This window comes from Tachyglossus aculeatus, chromosome 2 (assembly GCF_015852505.1).
Source record: "Tachyglossus aculeatus isolate mTacAcu1 chromosome 2, mTacAcu1.pri, whole genome shotgun sequence".
Taxonomy (NCBI): domain Eukaryota; kingdom Metazoa; phylum Chordata; class Mammalia; order Monotremata; family Tachyglossidae; genus Tachyglossus; species Tachyglossus aculeatus.
The window spans coordinates 157,384,837-157,401,690 of record NC_052067.1 but is presented as its reverse complement, the minus strand read 5'-3'; the positions used below and the strand labels follow the sequence as shown (position 1 = coordinate 157,401,690).

At 49.9% G+C, this 16,854-nt stretch overlaps 1 protein-coding gene across 1 annotated transcript in view; it reads left to right on the top strand.

Annotated features, from left to right (window-relative positions):
- The first annotated feature begins 1,315 nt into the window (after positions 1 to 1,315).
- The window catches only part of RPAP3 (RNA polymerase II associated protein 3), an 82,095-nt gene continuing 66,556 nt past the window's right edge, over positions 1,316 to 16,854 (top strand). Inside the window, exon 1 of the mRNA XM_038740966.1 lies at positions 1,316 to 1,383. Coding sequence (XP_038596894.1) covers positions 1,348 to 1,383 — 36 coding nt within the window. The 5' untranslated portion in view covers positions 1,316 to 1,347. The remainder of the gene's footprint in view (positions 1,384 to 16,854) is intronic.

The following is a 16,854-nucleotide window of genomic DNA, read 5'->3' as shown; positions in this document are numbered from 1 at the left end:
TTTCCTTGTCTCCAGGCCTCTCCATTCTCTCCCTGGCCTGGGCCCCACCTTGCCCTTCTCTCCAGGCCTCGCCATTTTCTGCCTGGCCTGGGCCTCGCCTTGCCTGTCTCCCCATCCCTCACCATTCTCTCCCTGACCTGGGCCTCGCCCTGCTCTCCCTCTCCAGCCCTCGCCATTTTCTGCCTGGCCTGGGCCTCGCCTTGCCTGTCTCCCCATCCCTCACCATTCTCTCCCTGACCTGGGCCTCGCCCAGCTCTTCCTCTCCAGGCCTCGCCATTTTCTGCCTGGCCTGGGCCTCGCCTTGCCCTTCTGTCCAGCCCCCGCCATTCTCTCCCTGACCTGGGCCAGGCCCTACTCTCCCTCTCCAGCCTCCATTTTCTGCCTAGCCTGGGCCTCGCCTTGCCCTTCTGTCCAGCCCTCCCCATCCTCTCCCTGACCTGGGCCCCACCTTGCCCTTCTCTCCAGGCCTCGCCATTTTCTGCCTGGCCTGGGCCTCGCCTTGCCCGTCTCCCCATCCCTCGCCATTCTCTCCCTGACCTGGGCCTCGCCCTGCTCTCCCTCTCCAGCCCTCGCCATTTTCTGCCTGGCCTGGGCCTCGCCCGTCTCCCCAGCCCTCACCATTCTCTCCCTGACCTGGGCCTCGCCCAGCTCTTCCTCTCCAGGCCTCGCCGTTTTCTGCCTGGCCTGGGCCTCGCCTTGCCCTTCTGTCCAGCCCCCGCCATTCTCTCCCTGACCTGGGCCAGGCCCTACTCTCCCTCTCCAGCCTCCATTTTCTGCCTAGCCTGGGCCTCGCCTTGCCCTTCTGTCCAGCCCTCCCCATCCTCTCCCTGACCTGGGCCCCACCTTGCCCTTCTCTCCAGGCCTCGCCATTTTCTGCCTGGCCTGGGCCTCGCCTTGCCCGTCTCCCCATCCCTCGCCATTCTCTCCCTGACCTGGGCCTCGCCCTGCTCTCCCTCTCCAGGCCTCGCCATTCTCTGCCTGGCCTGGGCCCCGCCTTGCCCGTCTCCCCATCCCTCGCCATTCTCTCCCTGGCCTGGGCCTCGGCCTGCTCTCCCTCTCCCGCCTCCATTTTGTCCCTGTCCCCGCCCCGTCCCCATGGCCCGCCCCGCTCCCCCCGTCCAGCCTCGGCCGTTCCCCGAGCGGGCGGGCCCCGGGCCCCTCCCTTCTTCCCCCCTCCCGCCCCCGCCATTTTGTCCCCGGCCCGGGCCGCCCCCCCTCCCCCGGCCCGGCCCCGGCTTCCCATTGGCTGACAGAGGCGACGGGGGCGGCCGGGGGGCGGGGCCGGGGCGGGAGCGGGCCCCGGGCGCATGCGCGCGGGCCCCGCGTCGTAGCGGGGCGAGGGAGCGTATGGAGCGCGGCCGCCGGCGGGAGCGCAAGGCCCACGTAAGTCCCACCCACCATCGCCACGGCACCTTTTCACCTCAGGGAAATAATACACAATGGGATCAATCAATCAATCAGTCGTATTCATTGAGCGCTTACTGTGTGCAGAGCATTGTACTAAGCGCTTGGGAAGGACAAGTCGGCAACATACAGAGACGGTCCCTACCCAACAGTGGGCTCACAGCCTAAAAGGGATGGGAGAAACAACGTGGCTCAGTGGAAAGAGCCCCTGCTCTGGAGTCAGAGGTCATCGGTTCGAAGCCCGACTCCGCCACGTGTCGGCTGTGTGATCTTGGGCAAGTCACTTCACTTCGCCGGGCCTCAGTGACCTCATCTGTAAAATGGGGATTAAGACTGTGAGCCCCACGTGGGACAACCTGATCACCCTGTAGCCTCCCCAGCGCTTACAACAGTGCTTTGCACATAGTGAGCGCTTAACAAATGCCAATTATTATTATTATTTATTGAGCGCTTACCGTGTGCAGAGCACTGGACCAAGCTCTTGGGAAGTACAAGGAAGTCCACCTGTATATATGTATATCGCCTGTATATATGGATATATGTTTGTACGTATTTATTACTCTGTATTCATTTATTTTACTTGTACCTATCTATTCTATTTATTTTATTTTGTTAGTATGTTTGGTTTTGTTCTCTGTCTCCCCCTTCTAGTCCTAATCCTCCTCGACCTCTCAGCTGCCTTTGACACTGTGGTCCACCCCCTTCTCCTCCACACGTTATCTGACCTTGGCTTCACAGACTCCGTCCTCTCCTGGTTCTCCTCTTATCTCTCCGGTCGTTCTTTCTCAGTCTCTTTTGCAGGCTCCTCCTCCCCCTCCCATCCCCTTACGGTGGGGGTTCCCCAAGGTTCAGTGCTTGGTCCCCTTCTGTTCTCAATCTACACTCACTCCCTTGGTGACCTCATTCGCTCCCACGGCTTCAACTATCATCTCTACGCTGATGACACCCAGATCTCCATCTCTGCCCCTGCTCTGTCCCCCTCCCTCCAGGCTCGCATCTCCTCCTGCCTTCAGGACATCTCCATCTGGATGTCCGCCCGCCACCTAAAGCTCAACATGTCGAAGACTGAGCTCCTTGTCTTCCCTCCCAAACCTTGTCCTCTCCCTGACTTTCCCATCTCTGTTGACGGCACTACCATCCTTCCCGTCTCACAAGCCCGCAACCTCGGTGTCATCCTCGACTCTGCTCTCTCATTCACCCCTCACATCCAAGCCGTCACCAAAACCTGCCGGTCTCAGCTCCGCAACATTGCCAAGATCCGCCCTTTCCTCTCCATCCAAACCGCTACCCTGCTAATTCAAGCTCTCATCCTATCCCGTCTGGACTACTGCACCAGCCTTCTCTCTGATCTCCCATCCTCGTGTCTCTCTCCACTTCAATCCATACTTCATGCTGCTGCCCGGATTATCTTTGTCCAGAAACGCTCTGGACATATTACTCCCCTCCTCAAAAACCTCCAATGGCTACCGATCAATCTGCGCATCAAGCAGAAACTCCTCACCCTGGGCTTCAAGGCTGTCCATCCCCTCGCCCCCTCCTACCTCACCTCCCTTCTTTCCTTCTCCAGCCCAGCCCGCATCCTTAGCTCCTCTGCCACCACTAACCTCCTCACTGGGCCTCGTTCTCGCCTGTCCCGCCATCGACCCCCGGCCCACGTCATCCCCCGGGCCTGGAATGCCCCCAATCCCTCTGCCCATCCGCCAAGCTAGCTCTCTTCCTCCCTTCAAGGCCCTGCTGAGAGCTCACCTCCTCCAGGAGGCCTTCCCAGACTGAGCCCCTTCTTTCCTCTCCCCCTCGCCCCCCTCTCCATCCCCCTGTCTTACCTCCTTCCCTTCCCCACAGCACCTGTATATATGTATATATGGTTGTACATATTTATTACTCTATTTATTTATTTATTTATTTATTTATTTTACTTGTACATTTCTATCCTACTTATTTTATTTTGTTGGTATGTTTGGTTCTGTTCTCTGTCTCCCCCTTTTAGACTGTGAGCCCACTGTTGGGTAGGGACTGTCTCTATGTGATGCCAACTTGTACTTCCCAAGCGCTTAGTACAGTGCTGTGCACATAGTAAGCGCTCAATAAATACGATTGATTGATTGATTGATTCTAGACTTTGAGCCCACTGTCGGGTTGGGACCGTTTCAGTATGTTGCCAGCTTGTCCTTCCCAAGCGCTTAGTACAGTGCTCTGCACACAGTAATCGCTCAATAAATACGATTGAGTGATTGACTGTATATATGTATATCACCTGTATATATGTTTGTGCATATTTATTACTCTATTCATTTATTTATTTTATTTGCACCTATTTTATTTATTTTATTTTGTTAGTATGTTTGTTTTTCTCTGTCTCCCCCTTCTAGACTGTGAGCCCACTGTTGGGTAGGGACCGTCTCTATATGTTGCCAGCTTGTCCTTCCCAAGCGCTTAGTCCAGTGCTCTGCACACAGTAAGCGCTCAATAAATGCGATTGGTTGGTTGATTGATTGACTGTATATATGTATATCACCTGTATATATGTATATATGTTTGTACATATTTATTACTCTATTCATTTATTTATTTTATTTGTACCTATCTAATTTATTTTATTTTGTTAGTATGTTTGGTTTTGTTCTCTGTCTCCCCCTTCTAGACTGTGAGCCCGCTTTTGGGTAGGGACTGTCTCTATATGTTGCCAACTTGTACTTCCCAAGCGCTTAGTACAGTGCTCTGCACACAGTAATCGCTCAATAAATACGATTGATTGATTGGTTGGTTACAAGTTGGAAACATTCATCAGAGAAGCAGCCTGGCTCACTGGGAAAAAAAATGATGGCATTTATTAAGCGCTTACTATGTGCAAAGCACTGTTCTAAGCACTGGGGAGGTTACAAGGTGATCAGGTTGGCCCACGGGGGGCTCACAGTTTTTTAATCCCCGTTTTCCAGTTGAGGTAACTGAGGCCCAGAGAAGTGAAGTGACTCACTTGCCCAAAGTCACACAGCTGACAACTGGCAGACGCGGGATTTGAACCCGCGACCTCCGACTCCAAAGCCCGGGCTCTTTCCACTGAGCCACGCTGCTTCTCGAGCACGGCTTGGCTTCGGAGTCAGAGGTCGCTACACAGTCCCTACCCACCCGTGGACTCACAGTCTAAAAGGGGGAGACAGAGAACAATCAGTCAATCAATCAATCGTATTTATTGAGCGCTTACTGTGTGCAGAGCACTGTACTAAGCGCTTGGGAAGTACAAGTTGGCAACATCTAGAGATAGTCCCTACCCAACAGTGGGCTCACAGTCTAAAAAACCAAAACAAAACAAAACCAAACATACTAACAAAATAAAATAAATAGAATAGATATGTACAAGTAAAATACATAAGTAAATAGAGTAATAAATATCTACAAACATATATACATATATACAGGTGCTGTGGGGAAGGGAAGGAGGTAATATGGGGGGGATGGAGATGGGGGCGAGGGGGAGAGGAAGGAAGGGGCTCAGTCTGGGATAGATACAAGGTAATCAAGTTGTCACCCTCTTAATCCCCACTTTACAGACGAGGTAACTGAGGCACAGAGAATTCATTCATTCAATCGTATTTAACCCTTACTGTGTGCAGAGCAGTGTACTAAGTGCTTGGGAAGTACAAGTTGGTAACATATAGAGACAGTCCCTACCCAACAGTGGGCTCACAGTCTTAGAAGGGGGAGACAGAGAACAAAACCAAACATATTAACAAAATAAATAGAATAGATATGGACAAGTAAAATAAATAAGTAAATAGAGTAATAAATATGTACAAACATATATACAGGTGCTGTGGGGAAGGGAAGGAGGGAAGATGGGGGATGGAGAGGGGGACGAGGGGGAGAGGAAGGAAGGGGCTCAGTCTGGGAAGACCTCCTGGAGGAGGTGAGCTCTCAGTAGGGCTTTGAAGGGAGGAAGAGAGCGAGCTTGGCGGATTAATGATGGTATTTGTTAAGTGCTTACTGTGTGCAAAGCACTGTTCTAAGCGCTGAGGGGGGTGCAAGGGGATCAGGTTGTCCCACTGGGGGCTCACCGTCTTAATCCCCATTTTACAGATGAGGCAACTGAGGCTCAGAGAAGTTAAGTGACTTGCCCAAGGTCACACAGCAGACTAAGCACTTGGGAAGTACAAGTTAGCAACATTCAGTCATTCAATCGCATTTATTGAGTGCTTACTGTGCAGAACACTGGACTAAACGCTTGGGAAGTGCAAGTTGGCAACATTCATTCATTCAATTGTATTTATTGAGCGCTTACTGTGTGCAGAGCACTGGACTAAGCGTTTGGGAAGTACAAGTTGGCAACATTCATTCATTCATTCATTCAGTCGTATTTATTGAGCGCTTACTGTGTGCAGGGCACTGGACTACTACTACTAATGATGGTATTTGTTAAGCGCTTACTATGTGCAAAGCATTGTTCTAAGCGCTGAGGGGGATAGAGGGTGACCAGGTTGTCCCACAGTCTTAATCCCCATTTTACAGATGAGGGAACTGAGGCTCAGAGAAGTTAAGTGACTTGCCCAGGGTCACACAGCAGACTAAGCGTTTGGGAAGTACAAGTTGGCAACAGTCAGTCATTCATTTGGATTTATTGAGCGCTTACTGTGTGCAGAGCACCGCACTAAGCGCTTGGGAAGTACAAGTTGGCAACATTCATTCATTCATTCAATCGTATTTTTTGAGCGCTTACTGTGTGCAGAGAACTGGACTAAGTGCTTGGGAAGTACGAATTGGCAACATTCATTCATTCAGTCATATTTATTGAGCGCTTACCGTGTGCAGAGCACTGGAGTAAGTGCTTGGGAAGTACAAGTTGGCAACATTCATTCATTCAATCGTATTTATTGAGCACTTACCATGTGCAGAGCACTGGACTAAGCGCTTGGGAAGTACAAGTTGGCAACATTCATTCAGTCGTATTTATTGAGCGCTTACTGTGTGCAGAGCACTGGACTAAGTGCTTGGGAAGTACAAGTTGGCAACATTCATTCATTCATTCAATCGTATTGAGCGCTTACTGTGTGCTGAGCACTGGACTAAGCGCTTGGGAAGTACAAGTTGGCAACATTCATTCATTCAGTCGTATTTATTGAGCACTTACTGTGTGCAGAGCACTGGACTAAGCGCTTGGGAAGGCAGAGAAGTAGCGTGGCTAGGTGGAAAGAGCCCGGGCTTTGGAGTCAGAGGTCAAGGGTTCAAATCCTGACTCCGCCACTTGTCAGCTGTGTGACTTTGGGCAAGTCACTTCACTTCTCTGGGCCTCAGTTACCTCATCTGCAAAATGGGGATTAAGACTGTGAGCTCCACGTGGGACCACCTGATCACCTTGTATCCCCCCAGCTCCGAGAACAGTGCTTTGCACATAGTAAGCGCTTAGCACGGGGGGCTCATGGTCTTCATCCCCATTTTAATAATAATAATAATAATAATGTATTAAGGGCTTACTATGTGCAAAACACTTTTCTAAGCGCTGGGGAGGTTACAGGATGATCAAGTTGTCTCATGGGGGGGTGCGAGGCAGAGGAGGAGCCCACAAAGGAGACTGAGAATAGGCCGCCAGAAAGCTTGGATAATTTAGATTAATGTCTTGCCTCCCCCTCTAGACTGTAAGCTCATTGAGGGAAGGGAATATGTTTAGTGTTATCATGTACTCTCCCAAACACTTTGTTCAGTGCTCTTCACACAGTAAGTGCTCAATAAATGCCCCTGATTGATTGACCGACTGATTAGGAGGAGAACCAGGAGAGACCGTGTCAGAGAAACCAAGGTTGGATATCGTTTCCAGGAGAAGGAGCTGGTCAACAGCGTTGAAGGCAGCCAAGAAGTTTGAGGAGGGTTAGGATGGAGTGGATAATAATAATAATAACAATAATAATAATGGCATTTATTAAGCACTTACTATGTGCAAAGCACTGTTCTAAGCGCTGGATGGATTTGGCAAGATGGAGATCATTGGTACCCTGCCCCGCAGTATATATATTATTATTATTGTATTTTTATTTATATATTCATTTATTGATATTGATGCCAGTTTACTTGTTTTGATGTCTGTCCCCCCCTTCTAGACTGTAAGCCTGGTGTGGGCAGGGATTGTCTCTCTCTATTGCTGAGTTGTGCTTTCCAAGTGCTTACTACAGTGCTTGGCAAACAGTAAGCGTTCAGTAGGTTGGACTGAATGAATGATTAAAACTTTTAAAGGGCAGTTTTGGTGGAATGAGGGGGTCAAGGAGATAATTGGGGGAGAGGACGTGGAGACAGCAGGTGTTGACTATAGTTTACTTATTCACATTAACGTCTGTCTCCCCCCCTGGACTGTGGGTTCGTTGTGGGCAGGGAATGTGTCTGTTATATTGTAATAGTGTACTCTCCCAAGCATTTAGTGAAGTGCTCGATAAATACGATTGAATGAATGCCCACAGGAAATTACAGTCCGGAGGGGGTGATGGTCATTGTTAGAAATAAATCAATGACTATTAGCTCCGTAAGTGCTAGAGTTGGCTGAAGGGATACTACGGCTCAGGATGCTGGTCAATCCATGGGGGAAGGCTTGTGGTTTTTTGGATTTTTTTTGGATTTTTTTTTAATGGCATTTATTAAGCGCTTACTATGTGCAAAGCACTGTTCTAAACGCTGGGGAGGTTACAAGGCGATCAGGTTCTCCCACGTGGGGCTCCCAGTCTTAATCCCCATTTTACAGATGAGGTATCTGAGGCCCAGAGAAGTGACTTGCCCAGAGTCACTCAGCTGACAATTGGCGGAGCCGGGATTTGAACCCGTGACCTCTGACTCCAAAGCCCCGGGCTCTTTCCACTGAGCCACGCTGCTTGTTGGAGGAGGTGGGATTTTACAAGTCCTTTGAATGTAGGGCGGCCTCCCCCGAAGTGGGGAGGGAGGACCATCTGAGCCGGGGACACAGCGGACAGCGAGGAACAGTTCGGATGCTGAAGGAGGGACGGAGGGCTGGGGAACAGTGGGGAAAGAGAGCAGGTAGGTCCCAGCTGGAGCTGTCGGGGACGAGGCTTCATCATCAGTGCTATTTATTGAGCACTTTCCTGGCTACTGTCACTCTCCCCATCTTCCAAGAGGCCTTCCCCAACGAGGCCCTCATTTCTTCCCCTCTCGCTCCCGTCCGCCGTCATCCTTGTACTTGGATTTGCCCCCTTATTTACCCATTCCCTCAGCCCCAGAGAACTGATGTCCATATCGTTCATTCAGTCCTTCGTATTTATTGCAGAGCACTGTACTAAGCGCTTGGAAAGTGCAATTCAGCAATAGAGACGATCCTTACCCAACAATTAAGGTCTGTCTTCCCCCCTCTAGATTATAGACTCACTGTGGGCAGGGAACCTGTCTTCCAACTCTCATTCATTCAGTCATATTTATTGAGAGCTTACTGTGTGCAGAGCACTGTACTAAGCGCTTGGGAAGTACAAGTTGGCAGCATATAGGGACGGTCCCTACCCAACAGTGGGCTCGCAGTCTAGAAGACATTATATTGTACTCTCCCAAGCGCCTAGTAGTACAGTGCTCTGCACACAGTAAGTGCTCAGTAACTGGCTGTTTGCAGACCACTGTACTGAGTGCTTGGGAGAGTACAATACACCTCCATAATTTATGTGCATATCTAATTTATTTGTATTCAGTCGTACTTATTGAGCGCTTACTGTGGGCAAAGCACTGTACTAAGCGCTTGTGTTTATATAGAGAAGCAGCATGACCTAGTGGCGAGAGCACGGCCTTGGGAGTCAAGGGACGTGGGTTCTAATCCCGGCTCCACCACTTGTCTGCTGTGTGACCTTGGGCGAGGCTCATCACATCTCTGTGCCTCAGTTCCCTCATCTGTAAAATGGGGATTGAGACTATGAGCCCCACGTGGGACAACCTGATGACCTTGTACCTCCCCCAGTGCTTATAACAGTGCTTGGCACATAGTAAGTGCTTAACAAATGCCATCATTATTATTGTTTATGTCGGTGTTCCCCCTATACTGTAAGCTTGTTGCGGGCAGGGAATGTATCTTATACTACTGTGTTCTGCTCTCCCAAGTGCTTAGTACAGGGCCCTGCACACAGTAAGCACTCAATAAATATGATTGAGTGATTGTTTTACACATACTGCTGTTTATTGATCTATCTGTATTTGCATTACCAGTTGCATAATAATAATAATAATTACGGTGTTTATTAAGCACTTACTATGTGCCAAGCCCTGTTCTAAGCGCTGGGATAGATACAAGGTAATCGAGTTGTCCCACGTGGGGCTCACCGTCTTAATCCTCATTTTACAAACAAGGTAACTGAGGCACAGAGAATTCATTCATTCATTCAGTCGTATTGAGCTCTTACTGTGTGCAGAGCAGCGTACTAAGCGCTTGGGCAGTACAAGTTGGTAACATATAGAGACGGTTCCTACCCAATAGCAGGCTCACAGTCTAGAAGGGGGAGATAGGCAACAAAACAACACATATTAAGAAAATAAATAGAATAGTAAATATGTACAAGTAAAGTAGAGTAATAAATCTGTACGGACATATATACAGGTGCTGTGGGGAGGGGAAGGAGGTAGGGCTGGGGGATGGGGAGGGAGAGAGGAAAGAGGGGGCTCAGTGTGGGAAGGCCTCCTGGAGGAGGTGGGCACTCAGTAGGGCTTTGAAGGGAGGAAGAGAGCTAGCTTGGCGGATGAATGTGCGGAGGGAGGGCAGTCCAGGCCAGGGGGAAGACGTGGGCCGGGGGTCGACGGCGGGACAGGCGAGAACGAGGTAAGGTGAGGAGATTAGCGGCGGAGGAGCGGAGGTTGCGGGCTGGGCAGTAGAAGGAGAGAAGGGAGGTGAGGTAAGAGGGGGCGAGGTGATGTGATGGACAGCCTTGAAGCCCAGGGTGAGGAGTTTCTGCCTGATGCGCAGATTGATTGGTAGCCACTGGAGATTTTTGAGGAGGGGAGTGACATGCCCAGAGCGTTTCTGGACAAAGATAATCCGGGCAGCAGTGTGAAGTATGGATTGAAGTGGAGAGAGACACGAGGATGCGAGATCAGAGAGAAGGCTGGTGCAGTAGTCCAGACAGGATAAGATGAGAGCTTGAACGAGCAGGGTAGCGGTTTGGATGGAGAGGAAAGGGCGGATCTTGGCGAAGTTGCGGAGCTGAGACCGGCGGGTTTTGGTGACGGCTTGGATGTGAGGGGCGAACGAGAGAGCGGAGTCGAGGATGACACCAAGGTTGCCGGCTTGTGAGACGGGAAGGATGGTAGTGCCATCAACAGTGAAGGGAAAGTCAGGGAGAGGGTGGGCTTGCCCAAAGTCACACAGCAAGCAAGTGGCGGAGCTGGGATTAAAACCCACAACCTTGAACTCTCTAGCCCCGGGCTGTTTCCACTAAGCCACACTGTTCTGTTTCTTCCTGTTCTCTCTATATGCTAATCATTTTTGTCTACCTGTACAATCCCCTCCCCTGATCCCCGCTCATTAGATCATAAACTTCTCAAGGTCAACAGCTATATCTTTGGGTTTTTTCATAATCTCTCAAGCACTTAGTTCAGTCCCTCTAGACTGTAACCCGTTGTGGGCAGGGATTGTCTCTCTTTATTTCTGTATTGTACTTTCAGAGCGCTTAGTACGGTGCTCTGCACCCGGTGCTCAATAAGTACGATTGATGAGTGAATGAATTCAGGGCTTTGCAAACAGGAGTGGCTGAATAAAAGCAATTAATGATGATATAACATGAGAAGCAGTTTGGCTTAGTGGAAAGAGCACAGGCTTGGGAGTCAGAGGTCATGAGTTCTAATCCCGTCTCCGCCACTTGTCTGCTGTGTGACCTTGGGCAAGCCACTTTACTTCTCTGGGCCTCAGTTACCTCATCTGTAAAATAGGGGTGAAGACTGTGAGCCCCAAGTGGGACAACCTGATTAACTTGTATCTAACCCAGCGCTCAGAACAGTGCTTGGCATATAGTAAGCACTTAACAAATACCATTATTATTATATAGTTGTGTTTCATATTCAAAGACACCGATGAAATATGTCTTTGGTCACTCTTCGGCATCTTCTGGTGCCTTCTCCTCTGCCTCCCATCCCCTAAATGGCCTTCATATCTGACTCACTACTCTCATCATCATCAATCGTATTTATTGAGCGCTTACTGTGTGCAGAGCACTGTACTAAGCGCTTCGGAAGTACAAATTGGCAACATATAGAGACAGTCCCTACCCAACAGTGGGCTCACAGTCTAAAAGAGTGGGCTCACGGTCTAAAAGATACACTCCCTATCTTCAAATCCCTACAAAAATCACTTCTCCTCCAAGAAGCCTTCCCTGACTATACCCGCACTTAGCCCTCATTTCCCTCATTTGCTCTCCCTTAATTTTTCAGTCTTCACTCGTTAGAACAGTGCTTTGCACATAGCAAGCGCTTAATAAATGCCATCATTATTATTATTATGCATATTGATTTGCACCCTGCCCCCCGCAAATCTCTTATGTAAATAGACATCTGTAATTTATTTTAATGCCTGTCTCCTCTAACCTGTAAAATCCTTGTGGGAAGGGATCAAACCTTCCTGTTCTATTGGGTTGTACCCTCCCAAGTAGTTAATTCGGTGCTCTGCACGTAGTATCAAGCCCACAAGTGCTCAGTAATTACCTTTGATTAATACATCTTCTTACGTGATGATGTACATTATCATTAAAAAGCATTTTAATTCTTTGCATAATTAGTGTCATTTTTCTTGAGAAGGCCTATTTTAATGAAAAGGAATTTAAAGCATCTTTGAATTAAATTAGGTTTTATTAATTGGTGCATAAGGTCTTGGGTTTATTGCCTTATGGGCCAGTGTTCCTAAACCAGGCCTTCAAGAAAAGTGAGTTACTATACCACATTTATATCATAAAGAGATTCCGATGATCCCGTCGCAGCTGCTCTGGATTTACGAAAGAGGAATAACTAAGGAAAGTCTTGTTTTTCAATCAGTGGGTGGTATTTATTGAGCACTTATAATGTGCAGAGCACCGTAGTCTAAGCATGAGGGAAGGTAGCGCTTAGTACAGTGACCGGCACATAGTAAGCTAGACTGTGAGCCTGTTGTTGGGTAGGGATCATCTCTATATGTTGCCGACTTGTACTTCCCAAGCGCTTGGGAGTCAGAGGTTGTGGGTTCAAATCCCGGCTCCGCCACTTGTCAGCTATGTGACTTTGGGCAAGTCACTTAACTTCTCTGAGTCTCAGCTCCCTCATCTGGAAAATGGGGATTAAGACCTGATCACCTTGTATCCCCCCAGCGCTTGGAACAGTGCTTTGCACATAATAAGCGCTTAACAAATACCGTTATTATTATTATAATTATTCTCTGAGCCCCGGTGACCTCATCTGTCACATGGGGATGTAGACTGTGAGCCCCCCCCGTGGGACAACCTGATAACCTTGTATGTCCCCCGGCGCTTCGAGCAGTGTTTTGCACATAGTGAGCGACTTAGCGCCTAGTACAGTGCTCTGCACCCAGTAAGCGCCCAATGAATTCATTCATTCATTCAGTCGTATTTATTGAGTGCTTGCTGTGTGCAGAGCACTGTACTAAGCGCTTGGGAAGTACAAGTTGGCAACATATAGAGACAGTCCCTACCCAACAGTGGGTTCACAGTCTAGAAGGGGGAGACAGACAACAAAACAAAACATATAAACCTAATAAAATAAATATGTAAAAGTAAAATAAATAGAGTAATAAATACGTACAAATATATATATACCGTTATACAGGTATATACAGGTGCTGTGGGGAGGGGAAGGAGGTAAGGCAGGGAGGATGGGGAGTAGGGGGAGAAATGGGCTCACAGCTTTCATTCCCATTTTACAGATGATGTAACCCAGGCGCAGAAAAATTAAGTGACTTGCCCAAGGTCACACAACAGACAAGTGGCAGAGCCGGTATTAAAACCCGGGACCTTCTGACTCCCAGGGCCGTGCTCTATCCACTAGGCCGTGTTGCTTCCCTAGAACTAGAATATATCAAGATTTTTCTTCTGTTTCTTCCCATGTAGAAGCTGTGGCTCAGTGGAAAGAGCCCGGGCTTTGGAGTCAGAGGTCATGGGTTCAAATCCTGGCTCTGCCACTTGTCAGCCGAGTGACTTTGGGCAAGTCACTTCACTTCTCTGGGCCTCAGTTACCTCATCTGGGAAATGGGGACTAAGACTGTGAGCCCTGCTTGGGATAACCTCAACCTCATAGCTACCCCAGCGCTTAGAACAGTGCTTTGCACATAGTACACGCTTAACAAATACCATCATTATTATTATTATTATTATTATTTACATCATTCAATTCTGGGATCCCACTCTAGTCTGACCCAGCCCAGCTCCAACTGTGGCTTCGACCTTCACACCCACAGGTGCACACAACAATAATAACAATGTCTACATCTCTCCCCCTTCTAGACTGTGAACCCACTGTTGGGTAGGGACTGTCTCTATATAAGTTGCCAACTTGTACTTCCCAAGCGCTTAGTCCAGTGCTCTGCATACAGTAAGCGCTCCATAAATGTGATTGAATGAATGAATTGAATGAATGAATTGAATGAATGAGCCCAGTGTTGGGTAGGGACCGTCTCTAGATGTTGCCAACTTGTCCTTCCCAAGCGCTTAGTCGAGTGCTCTGCACACCGTAAGCGCTCAGTAAATACGAATGAATGAATGAATGAATGAATGAATGAATGAAAGGTACACAGAGGGGCGGGGCTGACGTTGCCAAGGGCAGCGTCAGGGAGGGGCGGGGCCTAGGCTGCCGGGCGGCTGCGTCACGGAGGGGGCGGGGCTACGGTTGCCAATGACTGCGTTATGGAGGGGGCGGGGCCAAGAGGAAGGCGGAGGGCGGGGCTAAGTCTGCGTCAGGAAGGGGTGGGGCTACGGTTGCCAAGGGCTGCGTCATGGAAGGGGCGGGGCCAAGAGGAAGGCGGAGGCTGCCGGGTGGCTGCGTCACGGAGGGGGCGGGGCCAAGAGGAAGGCGGGGCTGAGGCTGTCGGGAGGCTGCGTCATTGAGGGGGCGGGGCTACAGTTTCCAAGGGCTGCGTCATGGAAGGGGCGGGGCCAAGAGGAAGGCGGAGGGAGGGGCGGGGCTAAGGCTGCAGGGAGACTGCGTCATGGTGGGGGCGGGGCTACAGTTGCTAAGGGACGCGTCATGGAGTGGGCGGGGCAAAGAGGGGGGCGGGGCCGAGGCTGCGTCATGGAAGGGGCGGGTCCAGTAGGGGGCGTGGTGTATATACATATGCAAATGTATATATGTATATACATTTGTGCATATTTATTACTGTATTTATTTATTTATTTTACTTGTACATATCTATCCTATTTATTTTATTTTGTTGGTATGTTTGGTTTTGTTCTCTGTCTCCCCCTTCTAGACTGTGAGCCCGCTGTTGGGTAGGGACTGTCTCTATACGTTGCCAATTTGTACTTCCCAAGCGCTTAGTACAGTGCTCTGCGCACAGTAAGCGCTCAATAAATACGATTGATTGATTGATTGATTGGAGGGGAGGGGCCAAGGCGAAGGGGCGTGGTCTTTGGCGCGGGGCATTGTGGGCCGGCCGTGACCGAGGAGGGGGAGCCGTTAGGGTGGTGAGAGCGGGGGTGGGGGGGCCGGGCCGCCGTTAGGAGTGAGAGTAATTATCCATTATAATAATCAGAACAATAGGCGGTGGGGGGGGGGGGGAGCGTTAGCTAAGCGCCCCCTCTGAGCACAGCCCTGCTCTCCCCAAGCGCCTAGTCCACTGCTCCGCACACAGTAAGCGCTCAATCAATACGACTCAATGAATGAATGAATGGGAGTCACGTTGTCCCCCCCTTCCCTCCCGCAGCACTTGGATAGATCACTGGTGGGGAGGGACCGTCCCTATGTGTTGCCCACCTGTCCTTCCCAAGCGCTTAGTCCAGTGCTCTGCACCCAGTAAGTGCTCAATCAATACTTCTGAATGAATGAATGAATGAATGAATGGGAGTCACGTTGTCCCCCCCTTCCCTCTCGCAGCACTTGGATAGATCACTGGTGGGGAGGGACCGTCCCTATGTGTTGCCCACTTGGCCCAAGTCATCCCCCGGGCCTGGAATGACCTCCCTCTGCCCATCCGCCAAGCTAGCTCTCTTCCTCCCTTCAAGGCCCTGCTGAGAGCTCACCTCCTCCAGGAGGCCTTCCCAGACTGAGCCCCATCTTTCCTCTCCCCCTCGTCCCCCTCTCCATCCCCCCGTCTTACCTCCTTCCCTTCCCCACAGCACCTGTATATATGTATATATGGTTGTACATATTTATTACTCTATTTATTTATTTATTTATTTTACTTGTACATTTCTATCCTACTTATTTTATTTTGTTGGTATGTTTGGTTCTGTTCTCTGTCTCCCCCCTTTTAGACTGTGAGCCCACTGTTGGGTAGGGACTGTCTCTATGTGATGCCAATTTGTACTTCCCAAGCGCTTAGTACAGTGCTCTGCACATAGTAAGCGCTCAATATATACGATTGATTGATTGATTGATTGGCCTTCCCAAGCGCTTAGTCCAGTGCTCTGCACCCAGTCAGCGCTCAATCAATGCGACTGAATGAATGAATGAATGATTGAATGAATGAAAGGGAGTCACGTTGTCCCCCCTTCCCTCCCGCAGCACTTGGATAGATCACTGGCGGGGAGGGACCGTCCCTATGTGTTGCCCACTTGGCCTTCCCAAGCGCTTAGTGCGGTGCTCTGCACCCAGTAAGCGCTCAATCAATACTTCTGAATGAATGAATGAATGAATGGGAGTCACGTTGTCCCCCCCTTCCCTCCCGCAGCACTTGGATAGATCACTGGTGGGGAGGGACCGTCCCTATGTGTTGCCCACTTGGCCTTCCCAAGCGCTTAGTGCGGTGCTCTGCACCCAGTAAGCGCTCAATCAATACTTATGAATGAATGAATGAATGAATGAATGAATGAATGGGAGTCACGTTGTCCCCCCCTTCCCTCCCGCAGCACTTGGATAGATCACTGGTGGGGAGGGACCGTCCCTATGTGTTGCCCACCTGGCCTTCCCAAGCGCTTAGTCCAGTGCTCTGCACCCAGTAAGCACGCAATCAATACGACTGAATGAATGAATGAATGATTGAATGAAAGAAAGGGAGTCACGTTGCCCCCCCTTCCCTCCCGCAGCACTTGGATAGATCACTGGTGGGGAGGGACCGTCCCTATGTGTTGCCCACTTATCCTTCCCAAGCGCGTAGTCCAGTGCTCTGCACCCAGTAAGCGCTCAATCAATACAATTGAATGAATGAATTCACATATTTATTAACGCTATTTTATCTGCAGCGTGGCTCAGTGGAAAGAGCCCGGGCTTTGGAGTCAGAGGTGGTGGGTTCGAATCCCGGCTCCGCCACTTGTCAGCTGGGTGACTCTGGGCAAGGCGCCCAACTTCTCCGGGCCTCAGTTC